This window comes from Uloborus diversus, chromosome 3 (assembly GCF_026930045.1).
Source record: "Uloborus diversus isolate 005 chromosome 3, Udiv.v.3.1, whole genome shotgun sequence".
Taxonomy (NCBI): domain Eukaryota; kingdom Metazoa; phylum Arthropoda; class Arachnida; order Araneae; family Uloboridae; genus Uloborus; species Uloborus diversus.
The window spans coordinates 3,868,011-3,893,681 of NC_072733.1; the positions used below are offsets into that span (position 1 = coordinate 3,868,011).

A 25,671-nucleotide genomic window follows, 5' to 3' on the forward strand; every position below is an offset into this window, starting at 1 on the left:
TCACTTGAAAACAGGTTCAGCCGGAAAATGCAGGAGCAAAATGACTTCTTTGCGGAGTTTCACTACTTTTGCAGAACATCTCCGCAAGATGTGGAACAGTTGGCAACCTTGCTAAAATAGTTATTACAATGATTTCTCAATAACTTTGGCTGAGCAGTTTGTGTCCAAGTAAAATAAAGTTGAACAGCTTTTTCTTCAACTTTGTGGTATTTGAAATATATGTGAAACACAGCTTAAAATTTTTGTCTAATTCAAGGATTTTAATTCATTTTTATTTTAATTTATCCTAGATGCTGCAAAATGATAAGGAACTTTTTAATGCTGCAGATATTGATGGTGATGGAATTTTAAATAAAGCAGAGTATCCCTCGTTTTCACACCCAGAAGAATTTGAGCACATGCATCAGGTATTTTTTTTCTTCAGATTACAAGTATTTTTTCCCTTTTTCCTTATATTGTAAATTTGTTGAAGAAGTTGAATTTTGATTTCATTAGTTCAGTTCAGAAGTATTCAAAATTATGATATTCAAAGTTCAACATTGTAGCTTTTATACAGTGACTAAAGAATGTCAATTTACATTTATAATTAATTTTTATGTATCTACAATGAACAAATATTTCAAACTGTGGAATATCATAAATCTGAGTTTCAAAAGGTCCTAAGTTTATCTGCGGTGTCACAAATTTTAATTTTATTTTCACTCACAAGAATACAGTTCGTTTCCTTGTTTCCTGGAGTGTCATTGCCATTTTGAGTCCTTACCACACTTTGTTCACTCATGACATATTCAAAAGCATTTGCATAACATTCAACAAGTCCATTGTTGCTAAATTCCAAAAATGCAAGTTAAAATAAATAGAAATATTGTTGTAATAACATATGGAACAAAAAAAAAATATATATATATATAATCTGTAATTATTAAATGTGTTTAAAAGACTGCACCAGATTAGAACATTTTTTCATGTTCCTAAACAAATCTAAATTATTAAGAACCATGTATATGTATGTCCTAAGGTACAACATGTTTGGCTGTCCCAAGTTTCAATCATCACATGGTTTAAATAAAACCAAAATGGTGATCAATCTAGATGCACTATCATTATTTTCTCATAGCCAAAATATTTAAAGTATTTCTCCTTTATAACAAAATAAAGTTCAGTTGATTAATTTTACAAAGACAGAAAAGGAAAACATATTTGCTTTGGAGTCATGAAATTTTCTTTCTCTCACCAAATCATTGATTTAATTCTTTTGATGCTGATTGTTACTATAGCACCATTTAATAGTGAAAGTTACTCTTAGAGGTTACAAAAAAAAAAGGCTGTTAAAAATAGTATCTTTGAAAATACAGTGTCACAAGGTACAACTCCCTCCCCTATACCATTTTCACACATGGGGGAACAAATGAAACCCAAAAATTTGATCATTTATGCTAAACAACAAGAACTGTTGCCACACACAAAAACTTTTCGAAAAGCGACTCCTGTGGTTATCAAAAAAAGGAAATAACATAAACCCTGTCCAGTTCTAAATAAGGGAATCAATCGCTTGAATGACGTGATATTACGTGATGAGATGTTGTTTGTTTACATTGGAGTGATCGTGTGCAATTCAATCTGCATGGGGCAAAAACGTATTTTATTTTAAGAAATAAAAGCAGCAGTTCATTAATTTTTTTATTTATATATTTATTTTTATAGAAAGCTTAACTAAAACGTTAACAAGCGGCCTCATTTTTGCCACTTGCAGAACCAAAAAAAAAAAAAAAACTACACAAAATGTTCACATTGATATTAAAAGAGTCCATTGTATTCACATATTGATGATTAATCAAACTATCTAAATTTAAAAAAAATTACATGCCAGAAATTTCAAAATATGACATAGTTCAGATCATATAATTTCCCCCAAAACAATATCACAAAAACTCCTAAATTGCATTTTAATATATGGTTTTGTCACGACACCAGCTAAATTTAATTTCGAATTCACATATACTAATTTAAATAATTTTTCAGTTTCCAAATTTCTTAAAAAATGATATTTTGTGTCAATATATTCACTCCGCTGTTTCTGCCATACACAGCTCTCTTTAATAGACAAACTTTTTTAGGCTCATGTATGTACTTTCACATACTTTCTCATCTACTAAGTCAAGATTTCAGTGGCATTAATACACTTCATCTTTTCTGCAAAGAATGTGGGGGAAAAACAAAAATGCTTACATTATTCTTATTTTCTCTTATTGGCTGAAGATACTATCTCCACCTAGTATCAAATCCCTCAAGATTACGTTTCCTGTTAGAGGTCACTTTTTTTAATACTGACCATGCCTTTGGTAGAGTGGAAAAAAATTAAAAAAATACTCAGAAATAAAAAAAAACATAAAAAATTCGATGGGACTTATAACCAGGTTGGAGAAGTAAAAAGTATTGGTGGTGAATGGAATTTATGTCCTATAAAACAGTTGTCTATGTTTTATATTGAAATAGCCCAGATAAGAAATGCGAAAAGATTAAAATGAAAATTTTTTTCATCCGAGCTGTAAGAATTTCGTCCAAAGTCAAATGCATGTTTCATTATCGCTTTGAATCTGACTTTGAAATCTTCCATTCAATATTGAGAAAAGGAAAGAGTAAGTATGATCTATCTGAGATTCTACCACCGCAAATCTAGACTCTTTCTTTGACTAAAGATCAGAAAAAAAGATGTTCTCTACATACATTACGGAGATGACTGTATTGATGACACTGGATTATCTTGGTTTAAACCCATTCTCTTCCGTGGCAGTGAGGACCAAGCAATGGATGCTATTGACGGCCATGAGGACTATGAAATCAATGGAGAATGACTGTCTTGATGAAGAAGTCATTGACATGCATGTCTAGTTTGACCACAAACTATTTTTTAGCAATTTGAACTCATCTTTTTCCTTAACAAAGGTAGTCTACCTTTAATAAATACACTTATAATTTATTTAGCGTGGAGAGTTTCACCACTAAAAAACTTATTTTTAATTTTTTCTCTGCAAATCTTCCAAAATAAAATATTTTCGGCAGTGTTTCAGGAATAGTCTTCTTGATTTTAATACATTTCATCTTCATTCCATTCTACCATCTCCAGCATTTTATGAATGAATCCAACCATGAATACCTGCAAAGTATAAATCTAGGTAAAACTTTCTGATCCCAAGAATGGAGTTTATGAAGTTATGATGATTAAATGTTCGGTTAGGCTCATGGACACTTGATCCACTAATTTTAGGTTCAAGTACTTTGATATGAGAATATTAGATGCTTATATATTGAAAGTTTGGTTAAATTAGTGCTATCATCCTTCAGGTTTTCATTCAAAAGGGCACATCACCTCGTTTTTCAAACAAAAAGACACATATCTAAAATTAAAGTGGCGATATCTCCCTGATTTTTTGAGATGAAAATTTTTTACTGTGGGACATTATCTGTCATGATTTTGTACTCAATTATGTTCCCAGAAAATAGGATAAAATGGTTTTAAAATTAGTCTGATTTTTTTTTTTTTTTTTTTTTTTTTTTTAACCTAATGAACATTTTTGGAAAATGGATATGTTACCTTTTGATAAATTAGTCCTCAACTGTTATAAGTATTACATTTATAACTCAATGGTAATTTTTAATTGTGGCAAGAATAAGACATTTTTTCCTAATGTTGTCTTTTCTTAACAAGAAAATAAACTGAAAAAAGCACTTGCAGGAGCTAGAAGTTAGAAAAGAGCATGCATTTTACAAATACCTAAAGCTTTATTTTATTCTCTAATTCTGCTCTGGTATGATGCATTTTGAAGCAATCATCAGCATGGTCCTTGCACTAACGCAGTTGGTAATACTTTCTGGAGGGTTTTATGATCAGAACAATCCTTATCTGTGTAGAAAATACTGTATTAGGATTGGCAATAATGTTAAAACCAAGGTTTTTTTTAGTGGGGGGGGGTCCCCTCTTTACTGCACCACTGGTCCTAAACCACAATCAGGAAAACATATCTAGTTTCTTTTCTTACCCATTTTCTATTACTGTTTCTTTTTCATCAACACACAAAACACAGCTCCATTGGTCTAAATTTCTTTCAGCTAAGGGAAATCACTTCTATTAGGTGTCTTTCATTATTGATTTAAAAAAAAGCCTTTGTCCATCTTTTTTTTTTGTTCTGAACCCAAGTTAGATCATCTCAACTTCCTGTTCCATCATAACGAAGGAAATGAATGATCACCACCATTAAAATTACTTAAGAGAAATTAAGGATTCACTCTCAAATCCAAAATCACTTATTGCCACTTACACACCCATTTTTCTTTTATTTTAGTATGAAATTAAATTGGATTCAAACAGAACTCATTACATTTTTATGCTTAAATAACAAGCAATAAAACCAAATTCTAGAGTAATAATTAAAAAATGATTTTTAATTTTATAGAGTTTTTTTTTAAAAAAAATTTTGTGTGCTTGTAGGGCTGGGCAATGCATCAATTCATCACAAAAAACTTGTGAACATCCCACATCATTAAACCGGTTTAGAATTTTTATCTAAACCGATGCATCAATACCGTACTAACTGCAAATCTAAGCACCGATGTTCAGACCCCAGTCCACGATCATGGCCGTTTTAATCCCCTAATAGTTTCAAAACGCTGTGGAAGCAGGAGCACCCCTATGGATGGTAACTGTAACCTATCAAAAATGTCCTCATTTCACTTTTTTTCCTGAGGATTCGTTAATTTTGGAGACTACTTTGTAAAATTGCTTTTCAAAAAATAATGATGTTTAATGTCACTTCTCATTAGATACATTTTTGTGTTCATACTCATATTTAGCATTCGGTACAATTCAAGAGTATAATACAGCAAAATCAAAAACTTTCCCCTCCCAAAAATTTTAAGTTCTGCGTCAAAATATATTGACAATTTCTATGTCAAAATCTATTGATGAGCAAAATTTATTTTAACGTTCACAAAAAAAAAAAAAAAAAAATAATAATCTTATTGCCTAAAATAGCAACAAGATTGCACATTTGTATTTTGGTGTTTCCAGGAACCCCCTTTTTAAATGCAAGAAGATGAGACTGTTTCCATGAGCTCACATCATTTTGCAATGAAAAATAGGTTCATTGTAATCTCAAAACATATTTTTGTAATATTTATTGTTATATCGCACTTTCAACACTTTTTTTTTTTACAATTTCTTGCTGATGTTAAAATCTGTTTGTAGTAGGGTCTGGTGGGGTAAAGTGGTCATAAAATCATAGGTTTTCAACTTTGGTGGATAATAAATACAACAAACAATTTAAACACCTTAACTTTTTTTGTTGTTATTTTACATTGCATTATTAAAGAACACAGTACATTGAAGTTTAGAAAAAAAAATGATTTAATTAGTTTTATAACACTTTCTTTTCCCTTTGTATTTATGACCACTGTACCCCATGGGATGGGGGAAAGTGGTCATAGCATGGGGTAAAGTGATCATAGTTAAAAATAAATGCAAAACCGTATTAAATAACCCTAATATTTGTATATTTCAGTTATTTTTATGGTTACAAGTATATGCACTAATATATGCGTGTATTCACGAGTATATACGTGTCGCGTAAACATGAGTAATCACGTTCATATATGAGTAGATACCGTGCATTCCTGAGTATATACAGGTATAGTAGACGTATATACGCATATATGTACAAGTGTACATGTGGGTATATACATAACTGTACATAAATGTATATACGGGTATACACGAGTTAATTCGTGGATGCATCCAGTGCGTGTTTGTACGTGTCTACTCACGTATATACACGTATATATGGAAGCACGAGTATATACGTATGTATACGTGTCAACACGATTATATACCTGAAAAAACGTGTATACGTGCATTTATGTGTCCGTACATACTCGTCAACCAGTACATATATGTATTCACGAGTATATACGCTTACATACATGTATGCCTACAGAGTGAATCCAAGCTCTTGAGCAAAAATCTAAGGGGTGTGAGAGGTGACGATAAAAAGCAAAGAATAATAAGGAGTTTATGGTCGTTGACGTGCTACATGCACACAAAGCCAGAAACTGATGGATGCAAAGCAGGTCACAAATTTTTTACACAAAGATGATTTTATGCAAAATTTAGTTTTTAAGAAATATTTAGAGCACTTTTTAAAAGTTACGGCCCATAATAGTTCTAATACACGCATCGCAACAAAGGCGCAGCGACGGATGAAAGTTTTTCAAAAGTCTCGTTATTAAAACAGAGAGTGCTTTGTGATTGCAACGCATGCATTACAGCTGCAGGTCGCAAATTTCTTCAATCGCTTAAAAACCTTCTTACAACCTAAAATGTTGTGCAAAATTGTCTTTGTGTAACAAATTTGTGACCTGTTTTGCATCCATCCATCTTTGGCTTTGCTTGCATGTAGCGCGTCAGCATTGTGTTTGTGACCATATGTTCCTTGTGATTCTTGCTTCTTATCCTCCCCTCTAACACCTGGTAAAAATTTTCCCAAGAGTTTAAACTCACCCTGTATACTTGTATGTCATATGCTTGTATGTAAGTATCTACTCGAGTACGTACGTGTATATACGTGTCTACCTGAGTATATAAGTGTTCGTATACATACGAGTAAAAGCAAGTATATACTTGTATAGTCGAATGTATATCTGCATAGATAAAAAATACCCATATCGCAGATACCCATATACATATTTATTGGTGCATTTATGTGAATACGTTTGTATACGTGCCTACACGAGTATGTGCATATGCATACGTATATACTTGTATATTTAACCCCATTTATGGTAAAAACAATAGGGTCTGGTGGGGGAAAGTGGTCAATGGGGTAAAGTGGTCATAATTCAAATAAATGGCTATACCTTAAAAATAAATGTTCGAATGAAAGTGAAAATTTTATTTTAGAGTAGTGCAGTTAGAAACTACATTTTGAATACAAAATTTTACAACTGGCAAAATTTTATTTGGTAAAAAAAAAATATTTTGAGTGATTATGAATTTTTTAAAAATATAAACACCTTTTTTAACTTCCTTGGGAAATTTTGTTTGTTAGAATTATGAACAGATTGACTGCACAGGAAGCTTCCTACATGTCTCAAGAACTCATACTCATTAGCAGTTAGCTGAACCTCTTTTGAATAATTTTTTAGAACAATTTTAGTAAGATGGGGTAAAGTGGTCATAATATTAGGCTTAACGAATATTGTTCTTTTAAAATCACTTAATCTTTAAGTATAAGGCAGGTATCAATTAAATATTAATTTCACTGAATATGTATTGTTTTTACAGTAAACAAGGCTAAATATATGAGTATATGCGCATGCATAAGCATATACTCGTGTAGGCACGTATATATACGTATTCACATAAATGCACCAATAAATACGTATTTGGGTATCTCGTAGTATTTTTTATCCATACAGATATACATTCGACTATACACGTATATACCCGCTTATACTCGTACATATACGAACACTTATATACTCAGGTAGACACGACGTATATACACGTACATACTCGAGCTGACACATACATACTAGCATATGATATACATGCATGCAGGGTGAGTTTAAACTCTTGGGCAAATTTTTAAAAGGTGTTAGAGAGGAGGATAAGAAGGAAGATTCATAAGAAACATATGGCCACAAACTCAACGCTGACGCGCTACATGCACGCAAAGCCAGAAACTAATGAGTGCAAAACAGGTCACAAATTTATTACAAAAAAGACAATTTCGCACAACGACTTAAGAAAGTTTTAAAGTCATTGATGAAACTTGCGGCCGGCATCTGTAATACATGCGTCGTAATCACTCTGTTGCAATTACGAGACTCTTGAAAAACTTTCATCAGTCGCTGCGCCTTTGTTGCGATGCGTGTATTAGAGCTACTACAGGCCTTACTTTTTAACAACTGTCTAAATATTTCTTAAGAACTAAAATGTCGGGTAAAATCATCTTTGTGTAACAAATTTGTGACCTGTTTTCATTCCATCGATTTCTGGCTTTGTGTGCATGTAGCGCGTCAACGACCATGCATGTAGCGCGTCAACGACCATGCATGTAGCGCGTCAACGACCATAAGTTCCTTACGATTCTTTGCTTCTTATCCTCCCCTTTCACACCACTTAGATTTTGCCCCAGATCTTGGATTCACTATGTAAGCATACATGTATATTAGCGGATATACTCGTAGATATACGTGGATACATGTACTGATGTTTACACGTAAATGTACGTATATACGTCTAACAAGTATATAATCGTGTTTACACGTAAGCATACGTATATACTCTTGCTTCCACATATATATATATACGTGAGTAGGCACGTACCAAACACGCACTGGATATATCCACGAATTAACTCGTGTATACCCGTATATGTATGTAAGTACACTACTAGCTGTTAAAATTGCTACACCAAGAAGGAATAATCTGAATGAAACAAAATTTTGCACACGTGATGGCAACATTGACACTAGAAAACGATTACAAAATGAAAGCAAAATGATCATTTATTACTGGAAAAATCTCACATGAATGGAGGTTTAAGTACCCTGTTGCGCCACCTCTAGTTAGAATTTAAGAACCGATACGGTCGAGCATTGAGGTACAGCAGTTTCGTACGATGTCTTACGTCTTCTCGTACCACAGTTGCTGTAAACACGCCACTAATTTGATCAAATTTACAGGCTGTCCAATTTACCGTCTCAAGTGATCCCAGATATACTCGATTTGTGACAAGTCACAAATCGCAGACCAGAGCATCACGCAGACCAGAAAAAGTGATAATGCGGAAGAGGAAATCCCTTTACACCCTTGCTGTGTTTGACCGAGCATTGTCATGTTAAAAAATGGTTCCTGGGAGCCCCGTCGTGAGTGCTAACACGTATGAGTTTGATCGAATGAGTGGCACGTTTACAGCAACTGTGGTACGAGATGACGCAGGATATCGTAGGAGACTGTTTTGTCTCAATGCCCGATTGTTTCGCTTCAAGTACATCGTACATTCACGCTAGAGGTGGCTTAACAAGGTACTTAAACCTCCATTTATTCGAGATTTTTCCAACCATAAATGATCAATTTGCTTTAATTTTGTAATCACTTTCTAATGTCAATTTTATTATCACGTATGTAAAATTTAGCTTCATTCTGACAATTTCTTCTTGGTGTAGCAATTTTAATGGCCAGTAGTGTATCTATGTACACTTATATATGCGTATATACGTCGACTATACACGTATATACTCAGAAACTCAGGTATGCACATATATACTCGAGATACATGCGCAAACACGCAAATGATGTTCGTTTTGCGCGTATATACTCGCATATACACGTGACTCGTATATACTCGTGTAGACACGTATACATGCTTATACGCTCGTGTATACACGAATATACTTGAGTAGGCACATGCATGCATGTATCTGATGTATACATGTATTTATTCATATATGAACATGTTTACTCTTGTTTAAACGACACGTATATACTCGTGCATACCCGCATATACTCGTATATGTACTTGTAACAATAAAAATAACCAAAATATACAAATAATAGGGTTATTTGTAACAGTTTTGTAGCTGTTTTTAACTATGACCACTTTACCCCATGCTATGACCACTTTCCCCCACCCCATGGGGTAAAGTGGTCATAAATACAAAGGGAAATGAAAATGTTATAAAACTACTTAAATCAATATTTTTTTCCCTGAAATTCAATGTACGTGTTCTTTAATAATGCAATGTAAAATAATAACAAAAAAAGTTGAAGTATTTAAAGAATTTATTGTATTTATTATCCACGTAAGTTGAAAACCTACGATTTTATGACCACTTTACCCCACCAGACCCTACATATTAAGTGAAGTTAATATTTAATTCATATCTGCCTTATACATAACTCTTAAGTGACATTAGAAGAACAATATTCGTTAAGCCTAATATTATGACCACTTTACCCCATCTTACTGAAATTGTTCTAAAAAATGGTCTAAAATATATTCAGCTAACTGCTAATGAGTAAGCGATCTTAAGACATGTAGGAAGCTTCCTGTGCCGTCAATCTGTTCATAATTCTAACAAACAAAATTTCCCAAAGAAGTTAAAAGAGGTGTTTAGATTTTTAAAATTTTCATATTTGCACAAAATATTTTTTTTACCAAATAAAATTTTGCCAGGTTTGGAAATGTTGTATTCAAAATGTAGTTTCTAACTCCCCGAACCTAAAATAAAATTTTCACATTCATTCGAACATTTATTTCCAAACTATAGTCATTTATTTGACGTATGACCACTTTACCCCATTAACCACTTTCCCCCACCAGACCCTATCTGGCGTAACTGATATTTTTTCATCTTAAATATTTCGTAAAATTTAAACAATCAATTATAATTCAAGCTCTTAAAAAAAAAAAAAAAAAAGAAAAAAAAAAAAACCTTACATCGTGATGCATTCAATGCAATGTAAGGTTGGCAATGTATCACGATGTAGATATTCCAACATTGCCCAGCCCTTTGTGCTTGTTTAAAAAAGTATTAAAATATTAGCATTTCAACATGAAATTGCTTTTGAGTTATAAACTGTTATGATGTGAGACATCTGATTTGTATCCTGGAAAAATATGAATAATGGAGCAGTAAGGGAGTATTGCTATACTTCCCCTGAGTTGATTAAAAAAAGCTTTCGAAGTATTTCATCATAAAAGTTCCTACTCTTTTTTGAGGTATGTTTTTTGAATGCCCTAAAAAAGGGCTTTTGTTTTGATATGCAGTATAACCTTGATTTAATGATTCAAGGGACTAGAAACAGTTATCATTAAATGGAGGAGCATAGACATTTAATACAGTCAAACCCGGACGAGTGAAATGTATCATCAAATTGAGGAAATCCCTAAATCGGGTATCGTTAAATCAAATTTATGCTATACTTGAATCCTTTGTAAAAATTGCTGCTTTCATTGACAGTTGATTCTTTTATTATCTTATTATTTATTTTATTTCACGCTATGTTTTATGTTTACAATTAGATTGTGTTTGAACAAGCTATGAGAAAAAGAGATCGCAATCAAGATGGCTATTTAAGTTTTGAAGAATTTGTATCTGATAGTTATGGTTCTACTCCCCAACCTACTACAGAACAGTACATTATGGAAAAAGATCGCTTTATGACTGACTATGATCTAGATGGTGATAACAAACTGAATAAAGAAGAAGTCCTACTATGGCTTATTCCAAATAATGTGTAAGTTCTCCTTAGTTTTTTTAAAAAATATTTTAAATAACTGGAACTGTTTCAGTTACTATGTAGGATTTACCTTAATACAAATACAAAGACAAAAGTGACGACCAGCAACAGGCTCTGGGCCCAGTTAGACTGGTCCTAGTCAATTCACAATCCCCATTGAAGATCAATGGCCCTCTTAAAACTATCTACTCCCGTGCTCATTACCACCTCTTTCGGTAAGCTGTTCCAAGGTTCCACTACCCTGCTATAATAATAATTTTTCCTAATATCCACGTTAGCCTGAGATTTAAATAGCTTAAAACAATATCCCCTTGTCCTGTTTTCAGTGCTAAACTTCAGCCCCGTAACATCTTTCATTTTAATAAATTTTAACAACTGAATCATGTCCGCTCGGTCTCTTCTCTGCTCAAGACTACATTTTGAGCCTGGAATCGTAGTCTAAGTGGGAAAGTCCATTTATTAGCCTTGTAGCCCGCCTTTGAACCCTTTCCAATACATTAATATCTTTCTTAAGATAAGGAGACCAAGACTAAACAGCGTACTCCAAATGAGGTCTTTCCAAGCTTCTATATAAGGGCAGAAGAACTTCTTTAGATTTGTTTGAAATAGATCTATTGATAAACCCAAGCATCTTATTGGCTTTGTTACTAGCCTTACCTTCTGCTTTTAAATTTTTCCTTTATTTAACCATATTTAGTTGATGCCACTGAATAGAAGCAGCTGTGTATTGATCACAAAATCTGTGAGAATCAACTCTTACCTGCATGCAGTTTCAAATAGGAGTAGGGTGTTTGATTAAATGATCTTATTTAACCCAGATTTTAAGGGAATATTTTCTATTTGAAGGCATTTTCCTATTTTTGTACAGTTATTCAAAAACTTGTACTATATTACAGCTATTCATTTACAACACTTTTCTTACTAATAAAAGCACACAGGTTGAATAAAGCCCAAAAAACATATCAAATAAAGAATTTTAGATAGGATTTTTAAATTAAACAATTTCATTTCACACTAGTTTTTTTTTTTTTAATGTAAAAGAAAACTAAAAAACATTGTTCTCCAAACTGGTTGAACCAATGAATTATTTCTGGGCTGTTATTCACAACTGTAAAAGAAATAATTTTTTTGCAAAATATGAACCTTTTTTTTATTTTTTCGTAAACCGTAACGTAAAATGATTGTTGGCAGTCGAGAAACTTGTAAAATATGAACTCATGTTTTCATTAGAATTCTTACTTTCTGTAATGTGGAATAACATGAATTACAGTGGACTCGCTCTATCTGAACACTCCCTAATGTGAACATCCCAATATTCTGAACACATTTTGATGGTCTCCCAGCAAAACTCTATAGACTGACATCTCTCTATTCTGAATACCCTAGTATTATTAATGCTATTTTTAACCCTGTTTGATTATTACCTCTCTTAGATTCTGAATGTGTTCACAATCAGTACTCAAGAATTCTTATGAGCGAAATTGGAAAATCTGAAATACCTTAACAATTTTTTCACTATGATTGAAAAGTATTAAGAAGATGTAGAGAAGAAGATGGAAAATTATTTTGGTGGATATTGCTGCATTACATAAAATCATTCAGCTGAGAGATATGAGCCTGAAGTTTTGCCACTAAACTGTGTATTTCAAGAATACAACTATTGTATTAAGCAGGCAAATCAAGACCTTTAAAGTATGATTACGTACAAGCAATATGAGATCAAAAGTCACATAGAAACCTTTTCATTTAAACAGTTGGATGATAACATGTATCTTGCGCTAGAATACACAATGCAAAAGCACATTAAAATTACTCCTTTTTTTACAGGTATTGTACCAATAACTGTATTGTTATTATTATTTTTTATTTATTTATTTATATTTTTTTGTTGAATGTTATGTAAAACTTTTTAAGTAAAAAAGAAGAAAGAAATGCAAGGGTTTAGGTCCTATTGAGTTTAATTGGGTATTTCACTTGCTACCAATCCAAAATTCAGTACACTCATCTCAAAAACTGATCACTTGGCAAAGTGCTGAACACAGTTCATTAATGCAATAGAATGCATATTCATACATTTTCAGTCTCCCTCTATAATCAACACTCCCATAATCTGAACACTTTTGTTCGGTCCCATGAGTGTTCAGAATAGAGAGAGTCCACCTTTCTCTTGTTGTGTCATATATTCACTGATAATTACCCAAAACCCAAACCCTGTAGCACAACAGCCCATGAGGGCCAAATCCTACTGTGCTCAACTCAGTTTTCCTGACCAGAGGCTCTGGAGTTCAAGGCAGATGTTCCGGTTAGGTGGTCAGCCTAACGTCGAACCCTCAGTGTTTGGTTTCCATGTACGCTTGGTACTCATTTTATCGACACACTGAAGGCTGAGTCAACCATGCCCAACTCGGGAATAGAACTTGAACGTGGGAGCGTGAAGCGCTACCACTGAGCCTCTGGGCTTCAACTGATAATTACAGCTGTATATTTCACTGATAATTACAGCTGTATTTTAAAATTGGTTGATAGAGATAAAAGGAACACTTTGCTACTCTCATCTAAATCCCCAGTTAGATGAATCTTTAAAATTTGCACCAATGCAAAATTGTTTGAAAATTTTTTTACTGTGACAAAAGTTGCCTAAAGAATCTTTGTAAAAGTTTGTGACCTTATTGATAGCATATTGAACTCTTGAGTAATATTATAATACGAGAAGATTTATCTTTGGCTATAAAGCGTACATGTTTACCAAAAAATTTATTAATCTTCATGTAGTTCAAGAAATATTTTGAGTCTTGAGTAGAAAGATGCTCCTTCATTGTAGTGTAAGAGTAGAAGTAACTTTCAAATTGCTTAAAATGGTTCATTCTAAACAAAACTCCTGAATGAAGTTAAATTCATACATTTTGTTTTTTATTGTACTTGATCTGTAAAATCAAAATATTTGAAATAATTTTCTTTTAATATAGGGAAACAGCACAAAGTGAAGCTGATCACTTGATTGAAAGTTCAGACACAGATAAAGACGGAAAATTATCTTTTGAAGAGATTGTGAACCACCATGAAATTTTTGTTGGTAGTGAAGCAACTGATTTTGGTGAACAGTTGAAAGAATCCAACAGATATACAGATGAGTTGTGAGCAATGTTTTTATAGGTGCTGTATTTGCATAAGCAGAAACTTTCTATGCAGCAAAAACTAGTATGCAAATTGAACATATGATAGTCCTGATGTTTAACTTATTTGGTCACTCATGGTATTTTAAAGCTATAGAAATGGCAAAAATGTTTTTGTAACGTTTTTGAGAACAAATCTGAGAAGGTACTGTTATAAGTTTTTTTTTTTTTTTTGAACTCTAAATGTATCGATGTTATTTCAAATTTACTTTCTATTTTTATAACAACAAATAATAGGCCCAACTTCCGAATTAAAACCAAACTTATATAATTTTTAGCTTTATGAAGTCAAGTTAAATAAATATAAAAATGTATTCCTTTAACCTTTAAATACTAACGTATGAAAGTTAAAATATTTTGAAAATAAAATATCCTCATACTAAAAGTTATATCATTTCACATAACTGTATAAATACCGATTGAAGTATTTTAGTGATTAATGATGTGGAACTTAACTTACATTTCCAAACAAAAATTATAATACAAGAAATGCAAAAATTGTATTTCTTTAATTTTTATTAATATAAAATGAGGCAGGCACTTTTCTAGAAGTGTAAAGCTTCCTTCTTAAAGTCACCTCATAGGTCAAAATAGGTGTAACATTTTTACTTGAAGTATTTATTAATTTTAACTAATTTTCATTCATTTTGATTTTTTGTAGTGGAAAAATTCATGTTTTCATTATAACTGTGTGTAATAACAAGGAATATTGGTAAGGAGGATTGTATTACAAGGAGTTTTGTTGTTATGGTATTTTTTCTAGATACTTAATTGTCACCACAGCCTACCGTTACTTTGTTTTCAGCTGTATTTTCAATTCTAATCTACTTTCTCTGAACAGTATGTTTTCTACATTACAAAATTTGCCTGTGTCTGATAAAGATAGTTATATCTTATATTTTAAGTGCAGAATTTTGTGGATTAAATATTCACAATGTAGTGATTTTACTCTTTTTAACAATAAATTCATTGTTCGAATTTATTCATTTCAAATTTTTTGAGCTATGCTTAATATGATTATGCTATAAATAGGTTTTGTTTGAATATTTTTTCATCATTTCATTGGTGTATCTTTTAAAGAAATGTTCACTATGTGTGATTTGTAACAATTGTTAAATATCTATATATTTTTGTGAGTGAAATGTGCTAAATGGGCCATCCCATGTGACAGAAAAGGGCATTCGGAATAGTTTTGTCTGCAGGTTTTATTCCATAAAAACAAATAAAACAAATAAGAAAAATTCATTTTGGTATCAACAGTAAAGATGTGTTTTAGGTATGATGTAGAAAATCAAAAGTTAATAGTTAAGGAAAAAAAGACTCACATAAATATGCAAACTTGCCCGTGATCGAATGGTACTCATACCAAATGAAAACTCTTTTCAAGAAAAGAGTTCAACGTTCAACAAAACAGAAAAAAAGTGTTCTCACCAATACTTGCAGTAATAAATGTGAATGCAAACAGTCAAAATTTTTTAAACCAGTTTTAGAGTTACTGTTAGTTATTGATGTGATGCAACGGGACAAGATGATACAGATGTTGGAACTTAGACTTTCAGAAAAAAAAAAAGAAAAACAATTTTTAGTACATTTTTTACTATTTTTGTGCATTGAAGTTATTTGCTGACTTTAAACTGTTTACAAATAAAAAATAATAATAAATTATCAGAAAGATATGCTTCTCATAAATAAAATATTTTTAAATATATAAATAAATAAAAAAAAAACCACAAACTAAAAAGCAAAAAACAATTGGTCACATTTATATACAATTTCCTACCCAAACCTGTAAATCAAATTTATTTTACATCTGAAAATTAAGAAATTTTTTGAGATGTGAAGATCTAGTGGAGCACAAGGGGCACTAAAAATGTATGAAAGACTGGAACACAAATATGAATATGTTGCCAGAGCTATAATAATTCAAAAATATATTGAATATTGTGGTACTTTATCGTCGTATGCTTAATAATTCGACATGGGTCAAAAAGGACTTGAACAACTTATGTGCTACAATTTTTATTGGAACAAAATGATCATATTAAAAAAAAAAAAAAACTGCACATAGCTGAATATTTACAATGACTATAAAAAGACTATACTTTTGTGACTGTAAGTCACGAAATGTTTTTGAAAAATTCCAAAAAATACGTTTGGGGAGTGATTTTCTCCAAATAGGCCAAATTAATGTTCCAAGCCTGTATCTCATTAGTTTGGAATCGTTTTAAAAATAAATTTAACAGACATGCATAATATGACGTCAAAAAGTTATTTTGGTAGTTTTATAATTTAGGTATTTATAAATTAGTTCTTTAGCTCAAACCAATCATTGTCCTTCCCTCATGCTGTCCCCACGCAAGAGTTCAACTTTTTGATTTTATGTTCAAATAAGGACTATAATATGCTATTATTATAATTTATTAATAAAAATATTATCTTTAATATAATCTTATCTTTAATGTAATGTTGTCCCCCCCCCCCTTCTTATCTCACTTCCTCCCTGACCTATCAAACTTCCTCTAACTGCTACTAGAGGGCACATAAAACTAATTGAGGGAATTAGAATATTTTGGTAACCATTGCAGCACATTGCATTAAAAAACAAAAACTTGATTTTTTTGTTCAATTATTCTCAAAGGGAAATTTTGACAGAGAATAGACTGAAAGTTCTTTTACCTAATCACTCCCTCACCAGCCTCCTGAATACAGGTAAATTTTAATAACTCCTTATTCCTGCCGATTTATAAGTAGGTATAGTTAAAGCCCACTAAGACTAACTGCTATTCAGGTAACTGTAAAAAAGTAAATGGCCATTTTGTTAATATGAGGAAGTGCGGAATTTAAGCTATTATGTAATGAGTTTAAAATTAAGTTATTGCAGTTATAAAATAAATGCTAATCAACAGACTTTTTTAAGTTTTGCAAACGAAATAAATCATAAAAGTTACCATCATCACTATATTATGAGTTTTAACTTTATTAGTCTCTGAAAATGGTTACATTGTATGAATTCAGTAGACTACTTGTTAGCGTAGAACGTTATTTACTTAACTTAGTATTTCATAATTTTAACAGATTGCAAATTTGTTAGGTTGTCTATTCAAGAAATATGTCTTACTAGCATTCCCGTACCCGGCATTGCTCGGGTAATGGGATTAGCTGGGGTTAACAGTGCTTGGTGCACTTGTCCTTAACCGATCTTTAACTGTTATTAACGATCCTTTTAAAGTATTGATTATCTTTGCAAGCACTGGCCATCCACATTTTATTGTTATACCTATGTTTGAGCAAGAACTTCTTTGTATACAACATTTTTAGATTTTTTTTGTCTGGTGCTAAAATTATTAAGCTGCTTGATGAACGGACTTTGGAGCAAGCTACTTAAAATTGGCCGTGTGAAAAAAAATCTTCTCTTAAATTGATCCCTGCTACTTGTAATACCTTCCTTATTAACGGTTATTGCAATGCAAACTTTTACAGGAAACTGCACTCTTCTAAATTCAAAAAGATAGTCCGCCTGTGATGATGTTCTTAAAAACTTCGTTTCTAGTTTTGAAAAAATGAAAGTAAAAGAAAGAAACATTATTATTGGACTCGAGAAAAGCCTCGAAGAGTCACGTGAGAAACAAAAACAATATCAAATTTAAAATTCGCTATCGACCAAAAGTTGAGATGAAGTGCTGAATAATGATTTGAATGGAGGAAAGCCTCTGAAAATAAGGGATTTAAATTTCAATGACAGGTTTTAATTTCACAGATATTAAGGGGTTTTAATTAATTTCTCCCAAACTAAATGATATTTCGAAAAATCCTTTCTTAGTGGACACTTTCGTAATCATGTGGACATACCTGTCAAATTTCAAGTCTGAGGCTTCAGCGGTATTGGCTGTGCGTTGATATATATATATATATGTTATCTCAGGACATTGATTTTTATATATTAAGATATATTTTTTAATCTCATTAAGGTGTTTCCAATGTGCATTCGACCAACCTTGCAGCCGTTTTCACTTAGGTAAGGGTTATGATAGGCATCACTCCCTCACTTATGTAATTAAAAAAGAAAAAAAATTAGTTCAAAAAATAAGTGATTGATTACAGTCAATATTTTTCCTAATATAGATGAGTTCAGATTAACTCATAAAAATATTAAATTAAAATGAGTTTTCAACAAAGTAGCTTCAAAGAAAAAAAAAAATTCTTAGCTCTTATTTGGCCTATTTGGAGAGAATCACCCAGACAGATACGAAACAAATTTGAAATTTGTCAAAAATGACCCAAATACCCTAGGAAGGTTAAAACCAAACCAAACCTAACCAGTTACATTAGGTAGTAGTTACTCAGCGTTATGTAAAGAAAGTATACACATGGGAAATAATGTAAATTTTCAAAATTAGTTTCAAAATTAGTGAGAATGCTTTCTAAAATCTAAATGTTCAAGCAGTTCTTCCAACAACCATTTTTACCTTTCTGTAAATTCTTGTTAACGGACAAAAACAGAGCTGTTGTAAATTTTTCGTAAAATTTCCGACAGTTTGCATTTCTTCAAGATCTGTATTTAAAAATGTCATGAAAAAAAAATTTTTTTTTTCTCATTGTGGTTTAAGTTTTCATGGAATGGCCCAATATTTTTATTCATATTTTTCATTAATAGACATTAATTCAAGAATTTGTTAAATTTTTTTATACAATTTTTATTGCTTTGAAAGCTCTTCTATGTGCTGAATTGAAAGTATTTTATTTTCTAATTGTGCACAAGCCATATTTTGGGATAAATTTTTGTGATTTCATGATAAAACTAACTGCATTTTATTTCTACATACAATTATATTTCATTGTTTATACAGTGATTTACCCTATTTTATAATTAATCAGCTCATAGTAGCCACTCGCCAAATCTCTGTTGTCTTTCTAATAATGTATGACTTTTTTTATTTTTATATGGATTTATTTAAAGCTTTATTTACATACCAAATGAAAGGGCTTTCTGTGTTGTTTTTAAAATTACAAAATTGCAATTTACTATTAAAAAAATTATTTTACATAATTACATTTCAGCAACCAAAACAAATTTTGAAAGGAAACTGCTAAAGGTGAGACACTGGATAAGATTTAAGAAAAAGAACGAATAGTATGTAAAATTGAAACAACAAAAGCGAACATTTCTTGGAGATACTTATATGAAAACGATTATTTAAATATTATTTAGTTAATATCTTCAGTTGTGCTCTTTAGTATACAGGACATGAAAATTTCCTCATTAATTTTAATAATTAATAGTTTTGCTCTTATCCCTTTCGTAACTATTTAAATCTTCCAAATGCATTTCTTACAAATGACACATAAATTATACAAGTGCTGCGTGCTTATACAAGTTGGATGAGGGGAAAAACTGAAGTCATTTTCAAATTCGGTGCTAAAAAAATAAGTAACGATCAATTAAAAAAAATTTAAGGAACACAGCTATCACTGATTAGTGTTCAGAAAGTATAAATTTTCCTTTAATCTTTATAATTTAGACATGAAATATTTATTCAAGTCATTAATGAAACCCATTTATTTTCTTTCCCTTATTTACTTATTCAATTGGCAGATGTGCTGATGAATTTCTTTCAGTCTTTACAGAATGAGAAAAATATGAAAGAAACGTCAAGATTTCTAAGTATAGTTGGCTCTCTGTTTAACGACGCTCTATTTAACGACGGCTTTTCATGATCCCAGATGGTCCACTGTAGTGTTAAAAGCATTCTATTTAAGGACGTTTTCTACTTAAGGACGATTTTTTGTGGTCCCTTGAAAGTCGTTAAACAGAGATCCAACTGTATTAACAGTTCGTAGCCATGACGAATCCAACCGAAATTCATACTCTCATATTTTTTTCTTATTCATATACTTATGAAATTCAAAATGTACAGTTTCTTTCAGTGTTTGAAAATCCTAATTTACTTCAGTAGTTTTCGAGTTACTTTTAAAGTCATTCATGTGACTATCATCACCATTATTTTTTTCGAAATATTAAAACATGTTCTTTACCTGCATAGTATATTGCATATGTGCATTCTTAAAAAAATGAAAAAAACTTAAACACTTCTAGTTAATATATAAAACGTTTATCTTTTTATAAATAAATCAACGTTAATGAAGCTGAAATGGCAAAATATATTATAAACAAATAGCCCCAGTCCAAGAAGGATACAACTCAAAATCTACTACTTTCTCAGCAGAGACATTTGAAAAAGTAACACGTATTTTTCATGACTTGGCAAATGTTCCTTCTCTCTATAATGAAAATGTAATTTAAAGAAGAAAGAACAGTATCTTTTCTTTATGACCTCATCATTGATTGAAGACACAGAGCAAAAAGGGAGCGGGAGCGTTCAGGAGTCAGGACAGGAACCCAAATAACGGATGACATACATAGTTCTTTGCCAAAATTCTGTGGGTTTTCCTAAATTACTCAAGAAGCTATCTGATTACAAACTAGTCACAGGTGAAAACTTTAAAAAGAATAGGAAGAAAACACAGCTGTACCTAAGGCGTGCGAAAAAAGGCAGAAACGTAATCTTTTTCCCAGACAGCCTCAAAAGGTGAACCCCTGCAGCAGTTTCATTTTTTTATAGATAAGGCAATACAATAGTTCGTCCGGAAAAGTGACCATTCAAAGAGTTCCCTATGTTGTAAATCCTACTCGCTTTATTTAGAAAAATACCGACTCCAGGGCCGCACAAATGACGACTGGTTATGAGCAGGGCTGCAGAGTTGTAAGGAAATTGGACGACTTCGACTCCTGGATTTTGAAATATCCGACTCCAACTTCAACTCTGGATTTTTTACTTACTTATTTTATGTTATTTTTTCTATTCCGCCCCCTCATGGGAAGGCTGGAAAACCGCAAACAGAAATTGAAATATTATAATTCCTTTTTATGAAACTTTCGCATTGTATTTTATTGTAAACCTAAAATACATACAACAATAGAAATTCAACTGTAACTTGAGAGAGGGAGTTCTGCCCCCGGTGACACTCATTTGTTGCGTGACACCCCAAGTAAAGTTCAAGGTTTATAAAAACTATAAATTCTTTAATTCTGAAAAATTTCCCCAATAAATTTTAAATTATACTTCACCTACAAAATTTCAACGAAAATCAAGCACTAAATTGCGGGGAGTGGCCAAGCCGATATACGTCTGGAGCAAATTTTACACAAAATGAGGGGGATACAGCTTTGCATAAATTGTTTTTTCTATATCTATATTTCTTCTTCGCTCAATTTTTAATTTTAATTTTATTGACTGCTTTAGAAGAAACCTTAATATGAAGATTTTAAAATCAACTGCATTTATTGAGTGTTGTAACCAAGAAATCATATACTTATTTCATACTTTTTATTGAGAATCAAGCTTATAGACATAGTCTTTAGATTTAAAAAACATATATATTTTATTGGCAGAGGCGGCTCGTCACTATAGGCCAGGCCCACCCAGAAAGATTGTACACATTCAAATACATCATTTAAAAATAATGTTTTGTGTTTCAGTTTAAAAATTTAAAAAAAAAAATGAATTGGGGCAAGAAACACATTTTAAAAATCTCTAGCACTCTGCATATCGCTTTTAAAATATGAGAAGTTTTCAATCTGTTAGCGTTTGCTCTTGCATGCTCGGAGAATGATTCTTTGGGCAATTTCAATTCTGCCCCTGCCACACCTCCTCTCCTAACCAATCGTGACGATTTAACCAAACTAACCTAAACAGCAAGTCGCGTCACCTCGATCCTGAACTCATGGGCTACAGCTCTCTGACCCTCCGAAAAAGCTTTACCCAATAGCAGTAGAAGGGCAATAGCAGGTGGGAAGGATTTGACACACGTCACTTGTATGAAACAACAGCTCAGAGGGCACAAAATTCCGAGCCCAAGTGAATGAAAAAAAGGTTTATTTTCCTCCTTCCCTCTTTTGTCCTTAACCTTAAGCGGCTGTTAATATCTGGAAAAGGGATTTACAACTTTATGGGTTTATCATATCTCATGCATATTTTTATTTATTTATTTTTCTGCTTGGAACCAATATGAGCGGAATTCTGGGAGTTTCTGAATGGAGATTTTATTTTCAAGAAGCACACACCACAGATCAGTTTTTTTTTAGTGTGGTGCTAATAAAAGTTTTGAATTCGTCCGCAACTTTTACAAAACAGCTTGAATCGGGTGAGATCCATTCAATTTTCTTCTTTGTTCTGATAGTTGGCTAAAGTAATAAGTTTTAATCGTGTGATAGGTCTTATCGTTATGTGTTGTTTTCTATTCTGTAGGCGAAACAAATCTAAATTATTTCAATTTGATCCGGTACATCACTTTAAGTCCTTAAATGCATAGGGCCACAGTACCTCAAAAATGACCAAACTATCGATTTTTTTATTGCTTATTTTAAAACTTCAGATTGTTTGGCTTTAGGTCACTCACGCTAGCTGTGTTTTTTCTCAATTTCGAACTGTTTTTGAGCAATTACAAATTGTTTAATGTTTTCACTTGACCATTGAACGACTTTCGTTTTTATTTTTATAATGCAGGCATCTATGTGCCTCGGAATCGAATTATATATAAACGACCTTCACAACTTTACACAATCCTTTATACGCGAAAATAGTATCCAACATCCTGCCCCTGGCATTCATTTGAATTTTGACGTCTTGAGTTCAAACTATGGTTGCGATAAAAACTATTAGTAGAAAAAAGAAATTCAACGAGTAAGGTCCTATCGCAATTCGCCATAATTTGAATTCAAGATCTCAAAGTTTAAACTTTTAAAAAATTAAAATATTCTTTAGGGTTCTGATTTCAAAAAATAACACATTTTGTTTAAATGTTTAAAAAAATGCTGTGAATGTGATGTGGTTTCACACAATAAAAAGCAAAGGTAATTCTAATTTTGATTTAAGAAGAATATACTGGCAATTGAGGAAATTTTATGTTTCTAGAAAAAAAAATAGATACCAATTTCGAAATTTGATAGTTAATGCTGCTGCGTGATCATGTTGGCATCAAGAGTGTAATAGTAGTTTGAATTATGCTGTGTGTTTTTTATTACTAGTTGCATGGGGTGGGTGTCTTTAAATTTAGGTTGTTTACCTTGAAATTAAAAAAAAAAAATGCTCAAGTGGATATTTTTCTACATTAATTTCAACTTTGACGCTAGAAGAGAAGCTCGAAATAAAGAAACTACAATAAGGACTATCTTATATTGTTTAGCAATAATAACTGTAGTCCTCTCCCTTTTATCTGTATAAATATTATTGTGAAAACTTTATACATCGGGCCCACCTGTTAAATTAAGGCATGAGCCGCCAGTGTTTATAGGATTCTTAGAATTCGTGCCAACATTTATTTGAATTTTGCCGAACACCCTCAGAAGTTTCTTCCCTAGCTACGGGCTCTGATTTGCTCGAGGAATACATTCCTTTTACTATTTTATAACTGATATTGCAGTAAAAAAACATGTAATTATTTTTTCTTGAAAGTGATTAGAGGGTCATTCCATACGATATGAGCAAAATTCACAAAAAAGTGGTGGCCGCATGGTAATAGATTTTTATGAAATTTGGTTTAAAGGTTCTTTTTAAGCCTGTATAAAAATATCTAAAATATTTGGCCTAATATATTTTTATTTTTATAGTTACATGCGATTGAAAATTGGTCAAATTGAACAGCATTCTCATAAATGCTAAATGATGCATTTTTGAAGGCTTGTATTTTTTAAACTATTTAATCAAAACATAAAAGTTACATATTGTTGTAATCTATGGAGTACGGCAATTCATCTGATATAAGTAAAATTTTCAAAATTATTATAGTTAACTTTTAACCAAGTTTTATAAACTGAAAATATTTCAGTTTTCTCATAATTAAGCATTTTGTTTTTTAATCTCATTCTGTAAGGAATGTATTAGCTTTGCTGAAGTTAATACCCAATAACATGCTAAGTATCATAAAAGAAATACCTCACTTTTGAAGTTGCATTTTATCTCCTTTGTCTTCAAAATCAGTTTTAAACTTAGTGACATTTCGTAAAATGATGATTTTCCCCTTCACATAGACACAAAAATTTAAATGAGGGAAAATTCAGGCAACTTAAAAATTTTGCAAGAATATAGAGCAGTATTTCTACTATTTGCTTGAAGAAACTCGAAATTGATTTTCGATTTCTAAGCTTAATTCAGAACAATACATTTTCTTTGGGTTTTATGTGAAATGACAAGAATTCAAAGAACTAGATAAACGACTAAATGATGCAAAAGCAAGTTTTTCTAACATTTATTTCCATTTTTAAAAATGTACTGGTATAATGTGAATTTTATAAAATAAATTGTGGATAACTGTGTATGTTTGAAGTAATATTAATAACTTCAACAAATGCATCAAAATAAATGTTGCTTTTTTTTTTCTTTCTTTGCATCAAAAAAACCTTTCAATCAGACTAAAAATTTGTGGCTAATTTTTTGTAGGAAAATCCAGTTGGAAAATTCATTAATAGTACTTTCATTAATATATTTCAGGTAGTTTCAGACAAACATTATCTTTAATAGGTCATGCATAGGTTCATGTGGATACAGTAACTTAATAAGAAAATCACTTATCTGAAAAGATATCAATGCATAAAATCAATGTGTAGAAAGACATTACCTAGCCACAAGTTGTTGCTATATATATGTAACAAACAAATGAAATTATTGATGTTGGATTTCGGTCTGATCTCTAAATTGTTTCTCTTCAAACATATGCTCCTTTCACTGATGATTGAGATAAATCTGAGACAAGGAATTTAGGTGTTCAATTGTTAATTGAGATGAAACAATGATAATTTCATATTTCCAAGACAGATATGGGTACTTGAATAAATTGTTATTGAGCCTAACTTTCAAGATTGATAAGTTTTACTCATGGGACAAAAAAAAAAAAAAAAAAAAAAAAAAAAACTATTTGTGATTGTAGCTGGCAGAAGGAGAAAATAACTTACAGTTATAAGTGGATTATTGTACACTACGTGTCCAAAAAAAAAAAAAAAAAAAAAATGTCGCATTCCTTATATTTGGTAGGACCACCTTTTGCTCATATTACAGCTTTCATACACCGTGGCATTGCTTCAGTGAGCTTTTGTAGAGTATCCTTTTTTATTTTCGCCTACAATTCATCAAGAGGTCTCCT

At 31.6% G+C, this 25,671-nt stretch overlaps 1 protein-coding gene across 1 annotated transcript in view; it reads left to right on the top strand.

Moving 5' to 3' along the window:
• Positions 1–19,441, top strand: part of LOC129218486 (reticulocalbin-2-like) — a 33,656-nt gene extending 14,215 nt beyond the window's left edge. The window contains exons 4-6 of the mRNA XM_054852770.1: positions 291–407; positions 11,085–11,299; positions 14,269–19,441. Coding sequence (XP_054708745.1) covers positions 291–407; positions 11,085–11,299; positions 14,269–14,440 — 504 coding nt within the window. The 3' untranslated portion in view covers positions 14,441–19,441. The remainder of the gene's footprint in view (positions 1–290; positions 408–11,084; positions 11,300–14,268) is intronic.
• The last annotated feature ends 6,230 nt before the right edge of the window (positions 19,442–25,671 follow it).